Source organism: Cibotium barometz, chromosome 27, assembly GCF_041138505.1.
Source record: "Cibotium barometz isolate CiBa-2024 chromosome 27, ASM4113850v1, whole genome shotgun sequence".
NCBI lineage: Eukaryota > Viridiplantae > Streptophyta > Polypodiopsida > Cyatheales > Cibotiaceae > Cibotium > Cibotium barometz.
The window spans coordinates 36023303-36030785 of record NC_141072.1 but is presented as its reverse complement, the minus strand read 5'-3'; the positions used below and the strand labels follow the sequence as shown (position 1 = coordinate 36030785).

At 39.0% G+C, this 7483-nt stretch overlaps 1 protein-coding gene across 1 annotated transcript; it reads left to right on the top strand.

Moving 5' to 3' along the window:
• Window positions 1-3331: 3331 nt before the first annotated feature.
• On the top strand, window positions 3332-5919 carry LOC147623342 (putative wall-associated receptor kinase-like 16). The gene is made up of 3 exons (XM_086821844.1): window positions 3332-4191; window positions 4390-4425; window positions 4557-5919. Exons 1-3 carry the CDS (start codon window positions 3633-3635, stop codon window positions 5729-5731), a joined length of 1770 nt encoding a protein of 589 aa, XP_086677970.1. The 5' UTR covers window positions 3332-3632; the 3' UTR covers window positions 5732-5919.
• Window positions 5920-7483: the final 1564 nt, after the last annotated feature.

Below are 7483 nucleotides of genomic sequence, written 5' to 3'. Positions count from 1 at the left end.
AAATTGCAGCATCACAAGTTCCTGTCTAGAGGCCTAAGCATGATCAATACCCAATTGCATAGTCAAGATGTTGTCACAGATGGACCTTCCCCCTAGAAAAGCAAGACTGGCTAGTATGTACATGTTTTCTTAGACAAGGGTTTGTTTTGATGGCTATTGCTTTGGCGAGAATATTATGTACACTGCCTGACATAGTTATGGGTCTCCAATAACACATAGAGTACGTTGTTAATACCTTGCTTCAGACATGGGTCCATATATTAATGAGCCCATGCATCATTTAATAGTTCTGTAACCAAGGGAGATAAGGCATCCCAAAATTTAACCACAACTTCTTTAGACAGCCCATCAAGGCCAATGGTGCGGAAAACATATTTCCCACGAGTAGAGATCTAAGGTCACTAGACTCAAGTTCAAAGAGTAGTCTTTATGCACGTCAAGGGGGTTTTGGTCTCTAGCTCTACACCTAAAACAAATATAGAGCATAAAAATGTTGTGGATACCCTGCTTCAGACAGTAGGGGCACGCATTGATGCAGCTACATTAACAAATTATCATATCTATTTTTGGTTTTTTAAACTAACGAGTATTCTTTGAACTATATAATTAATTTGTTTGCTTTTTGGTCATCTTATCAAGATTGAACTCAACAACATCTTAGCCATTTTATACAAGGCTTTCATTGGCGTAATGACATAAACAATAACATGGTATTAACTCTTAAATATAATTTTATTAATGATGTTAATATTCACGTTCACCTATAAAAACCAGTCCTTGGATCGGTAACCCCATCGAGCTTTTTTCCCTTGGGCTAGCCGAGCTATTTCCCTATCTTGATAGGCCCATTGGGAAAATAAAAGAGCCTAGTGGGGTATTTTTATTATATTTGCGGTCTATCGAAACTCTTCCAATCATTGCTAGGGGAATCTCTTGGGGAGATTACATCATGGTACTTGGGTGTGAAACTCTTCTTGTGGATTTACCTAAGGATACTTGTTGAGATTGAGCCATTGGATCTCCAATTATTTGGGTGCTCGGTTGTGTTGGTTCTTGATATAGGTATCTTACTAGTCCAGTGGCTAAACATTTTGGGTGCAATGGTTGGGTTACTAGCTCTTTTCTGTGTTAAGGTAATTCTTGACCTATATATCACTTCTCAAGCTATATGTACATATTTTCAAATGGATAGTTATAGGTGTGTTGCATCATGGGCCATCAGTCCTAATGTGGGCATTATTGGTCCTCGGTGTGTCGGGCATATAGTGTATGTGCATTTGTGTTCAATGGGCTACATGGACTATGTTGGCAGGCAATACTATTCCTTGACAAAAGTGTTCATGAAAGATGAAATTGATAGAATATTCATTTAGATTTTATTAGATAATGATTTGAATTGTGGGCTATTTGTCCTAGCTTTGGACAAAGTTTAGTCCTTGATTCAAGTCATACATTGTGTGTTAGTGTATATATGTGCAAAGTCGGGCTATGTGTCATGTTCTTGGGCAATATTAGTCTTGCCTATTGTAGAAAAAAAGCATATGGATATTTGTTGAAAGGACTCTAGGCTTTAAAATTCTTGTTGTATTATGCATACGATCGTTGATAGCTTTTTTCTTAGCAACAAAAATGGTCACCCAAGTTTTCATATGATAATATTATTATTTGATTTAAGATTATAGATAGCTCTTTTCTTATGACACCCTCAATTATCAATCCTATTTGCTTCATTTATTAATTTTTCTTCATTTATTAATAGAGCATCGATATGTATTGTTAGAAGATTATTAATACCACTAATCGTAGAAACTTTGATTGTCAATCATGTTTGCTTCTATAATAAAATGTGCATTAACACTAGTCTTAACTATTCTTGCTAAAGATCAATGTAATGTATTTGTACTATCGATAACCTGAATAAGACCATGAGCCACATTTGTGGCTATAATCACTTATATAAGTAACAAGACGACATAATAATATGAAAAGTTATCTTTAAAGATACTCCATCATGCTTGCATATCTTTGAGATTTCTTTTAAAACTCAAAAGGATCATTATAAGATTGTTTTCTTGGCATTCTTCATGATCTTATTTCTTTATTTTTATGGATTGTTAGTGAAAAAGATATGAGAAAACAAACACAAGCTAAGAAGGACCAAGAGAATGGGGAGAGCGCATTTGGTAGTGGAAATGCACAAATTCCAAATCTTGTAAAAGAAGAAATTGCCCAGTCCGGAGTGGAACTTTGCCACGAATATATGTGGGCAATTTATCGAATGGGAACATAAACTCTGCCATGCTATTAAATTAGGTGGTGTGTCTCAAATTATGGATCACTTTTAAGCCCTAGAGCTAGTGCAGTGACAAAGAGACTAGCAATAGAATATGGCTAAAAATGTAAAAAGAAGCATGAACTATCATTGATTCATGAATGTAATGATAGAGTAGACTCTCAATCTGCTCAAACACCAATAAGTGGATCATGGCAATGCATCATCTGTAAACAATAATAGTGCAAGACAATGCAATATGCACTAGACACCCTTGCATGAAAGCTTTCGTGGCACTATGCTAGAAGATGCGTAGATGGACTTGGTCGATAGTGATCATTGGAAGCTTGCATGAAAAAACAAGTGAGTTTGGGACAGTCTTTTCTCTACCATCATTTCATAATATTAGAAATACCCTATTAGATAAATGTTATGCACGATGAGAGATTGTTTTGACAAGATGATATTGAAAAATTTATCGTTATGTACTATTATTATTGATGGATGGTCCAATGTGCAATGCCAATCTTTAATAAATATGATGGTTGTGTGTCTGTGAGGAGAAACTTTCATAAAGGTTGTTGATAGCTCAAGTGAAATCAAGACGGGAACATAAATTACTGCTGATGTTATAGAGGATATAGCTAGTGAGAATGTAGTTTAGATAGTAATGGATAATGCAAAGAATTGTAGAGCTCCAAGGAGGATCTTAAGAGGTCTTTATCCTAATATCCGTCCTTCTAGATGTAACACACAGAGTTTAAATCTTGTATTGAAAGATTAGTATAAAGGTGAAGATACAATTTGGTTTAAACAAATTATTGATATTCTCACTCCTTTTCTCTAATGACAAAATCACAGTTGCTAGTTGGCAACACTAGTTCCTTCCCCTGACCTTCTCCTGACTTTCTAGCGCTCAAATTTTGGTTAGTTTTTTTGAAAATTTATGCAACTAATTTCTAGTTGACTAGAGGACTCCTCAAAGTCCAGCATGTCCTTTTATAAACACCACAACCCACACACACTCGTGAGCAATATCAGAAGATAGCATCATTCGGGTGGGGTAGCTTCGTTGTGAAGTTTGGTTGATGTGTCCTAGGAATTGCTGCCAGTTTTTGAAATGGCCTTCCCTAGAAATAGAAATCCTGATTCCTTTCAATCCTTTAAAAGACTGGCCAAAAGCGCCTCACAGAAGGTCAAAATCACAGGCGGCCGTAGGCGACGGCTCACGGCACACGGTGGTTCCTTAAAAGGTCGTCCCGAGCTACTCGACACAGGCACAGTTCCTCGTTTCAGTTTTGAGATTTGACTGATTGGGTAGGGTTTTCAAACATTCAGCGTTTGCTCTAGTTACATATCCATGGCGATCTTCGCCTCCGGCTTTCTCAGCCGAATCTCTTTTGGGTTGTTCCTGATGGGCTACTGGGCGTGCAGCAGTCTGAATTTGGTAGCTGCTGCCGGCACTTGGAATGTATCATATCCATTTGAGATGTCGTGCTACAAATCCAGTATTTTAAGCAATGCCACGGTGCCGTATTATGTACCGGGCACGGCCACCACGGGAGAGGTACAGGTGATGGGGTTCTCCGACAGCACTATAGCCCTAAACGAAGACAAGCTTGATAGCGGCATCGGAGAAGCAACTCAGGCCAGCGGGGTATATCAATTATCCGTATCATGGGCTCTGTCCATAATATGGGCTGTCCCACTGGATGATTCGGAGAACTGCTCCACGATGAGGGGAAAGAATGATTATCAGTGCTCTGAGAACGCGGAGTGTGTTTATGTTTCATCACTGCCTGCTTATGCGTGCGATGGGCTGCAGTACTGTGCAAATGTGTCAACGCGGCGCAGTTATACTTGCAAATGCAACGAGGGGTACAGTGGGGATGGCTACAAACAAGGAAGCAGCTGTAAAGGTAAATACCTTAAACCTAACCGACCTTCGCAGTCTTCACGAAAACCTGTAAACAGTTACAATGAATTACTGCAAAATTAGCAGTATTACGTGTATATATTTAAGTATCGATTTTCAAAACCTTCAAATTTATATACATTTTAGTTACAATTTGGCCAAAAAGTTTACGAATTTCACTTAACCTCGTGGTTCACTGCAGCTGTACGAGTGTCTTTATTCGTTCCGATCATCCTCGGTAAGCAAAAGCCCCTCTGTTATACCTTCACGCGATTGAATTTCGATCGCTAAATTGCTATTTATGATCCCCAAATTAAACTGATAATCGATATTGAAGGTCTTAACATCGCCATGATTCATGGTGCGCAGGAGGTCTGGGTGGGGCCCTCATTCTCATCGCACTCATTGTCGTCGCTTGCGGATCAAGGCGAGCTTACAAACTGAAGCAACAAAGAATGGCAAATTTCCGTCGCAATGGAGGCGACCAGTTGCACTCCATGTTATTCTCGGAAGATGACCTCAAGAGAGCCACCAAGAACTTTTCGCATGAGCATGAGCTCGGAAAGGGAGGCTTTGGCACGGTGTATTGGGGCAACCTACCCAGTCATGGCAAGGTGGCGATCAAGAAGGCCAAGCACATGGAGGATGCAGACAGGGAAGAGGAATTAATGAAGTCCTTTGTGTTCGAGATACTCTTCTTAGGGAAGACCACACATGATAATGTTGTTCGGCTATTGGGTTGTTGTGTAGAAACCCGGGTGCCCCTTCTTGTGTATGAATTTGTAGAGAATGGGACAGTATGGGATCACTTGCATCCAGGTAAAGATGCCAAAAGCAGCTTGCTAAGCTCAAGCTGGGCAAGGAGGCTTCACATAGCGGTGGACACCGCAAAGGCACTCACTTATCTCCACAAGATGAGTCCACCCATTCTTCATCGAGACATAAAGTCCGCCAACATCCTCATCGACAAATCCTATAACCCAAAGGTGGCCGACTTTGGTGCCTCATGTTTCCTCACTTCAGGTGCCACCCACCTCACCTTCGCCGTAGTGGTGGGCACCCATGGCTACCTCGATCCTGAGTACCACCTTAGTTGCCAATTCACTCACAAAAGTGATGTTTACAGTTTTGGTGTTGTCTTGCTTGAGCTCATCACCTCTATGCCAGCAGACCTTGGCACACAGCTAGGCATACTCGCCCACCACTTTCGAACTTATTTTAGAACTGGCAACATCACAAACCTCATCGACTCAAGGTTATTAAGCACTAATACCAATGTCTTTCCATCCATCCAGGATGTTGCAGAGCTAGCAGTTCATTGCTTGGCTATGGAGGGCGATCAAAGGCCTACGATGAAAGAGGTGTACGACGAATTGAAGGGGATCCAATCTAAGTGGATGCTAGTGGACGAGGTGGTGGGAAGCTATACTCAAGGCGGCCTGACTGCTTCACCTCAGCATGTTAATTTGAGACCTATCATATCGCAACAAATTGTTGGCAACAACAAAGAATGTGAGATTGTTCAGCTCTTGGGTTCTAGCTAGACCACTTCACATCACTCTGTAACTACTTACCTCCACCACGTGTTCAATGTCCCTCATATCCTTGACACTACTCTTATGATTGAGCTACTTTTCTGGCTCAAATTTATCTATCTAACTTTGACATACAGTCTGTACATGATGCTGAAGAGTATTGAAACTTTCATCCAAGTGCGTCTAATCGCTTTAAAGAGAAATTTCAGCAATTGTTTAACCAAAATTTTAGTTATTTTTTAAAATTTTGGTGTTCTTAAAAAACCAATTCTCAACATGCTTGATTTGCAGAAGCTTGAATAGTTGTTAGCTTTGGCATGATATTCATAAAAATTAAACACTTGTGTATAACTCAAGTTTTCATGGTATTGGTGATTCGCTCTAAAATACTTTTAGATGTTATAGACTTCCAAAAGCTATTTAGGCTCTTTCTAAATTTTTCCAACTGTTATCTTTCTCGAAGGATTCTCTTTGAAAATTAAATTAGAAAATAATTTAAAAAAATTCAAAAGTGTCAAAAAAGCCATATAAGTGGTTTTTCTTTCACCAGACTAGTGTGATGCTCAAACATGGTCTTGCTGAAAAGGAATACTAGAGAAGTAACAAGCTAAATCATAGTTCAGCATAACCAATGGGACTGGAAGTTGTCAATGACTAGCAAAAAACTATTTCAATAGAGACACCCACAATGTTAGCTATTTCAATATATGGCCGGTTGGTTTCATTAATAGAATGATGTATTATGTAGTACATCATATCCCAATCTTGAATGGTTGCATAATTTTATTTGTTTTTTGAGCCAAAGTCTAACAATGCTTTAGAGTGCCTCTCATAGACTCGAACAGAGAAACACTCTCATTACTGTAACTAAATTTGAGGAACATGTCGTGCAGCAACATGAGACCTTACTGCATTAAAAACTTTAGGCCTTACCACAGAAGACCCTAATGTAATAAGACATTCGATGGCCATGCCACTTGTAAATAAGGGTGTGGGGCAATATCCAACCCATATCTCACAAAGTTTTATCGTCACCGAGAACATACCGGTGTTCACAGTAGGTGTGAAGTGCCTATTTTTATAGTCTCCTCTTGTTCGAGATGTCTTGTTCGAGAGGTCCCTAAAAATCATGCACTTTCCTATATCGTCATACCATAATGTTATCTAATGGCCATGAAACTTTACAAAGGTGTGGGGAGACCTAACCCACATTATTACAAAGTTTTATGGCCATTAAATGACATTCATAACAGTCAATAGGTACCCAATAACCATTTTTCGAATCTCCTAGTGCTCGAGATGTCTTTAAAAAAACCCATGCCATCATATATACCCAAAAGTAATTTGATCGTGATGAAACTTTACAAAGGTGTAGGGAGCCATAACCCACATTATTACAAAGTTTTATGGCCATTGAATGACATTCCCAACCGTCAATAGGTATCCAATGTTCATTTATCAAATCTCCTAGTGCTCTAGATGCCTTTAAAAAACAACATGCCATACCCAAATGTTGTTAAATGGTGATGAAACTTTGCAAGGGTGGGGAAGCATTAGGGAACTTGGGAGGCCATTTTTGGGCCATTTCATTTTAAAGAGAAAAGAGCCCTATACCAATAGGAGAAAGGCATCTATAACAAAAGTTTTCTATTTTTTACTTAATCAATTACCACAAAACTCACTAAATTATAATATATATAGAGCACCAAATATGTTCCAAAAGTACGCTTGAATATAGAAATTCAAGACTTTAATTAGAAA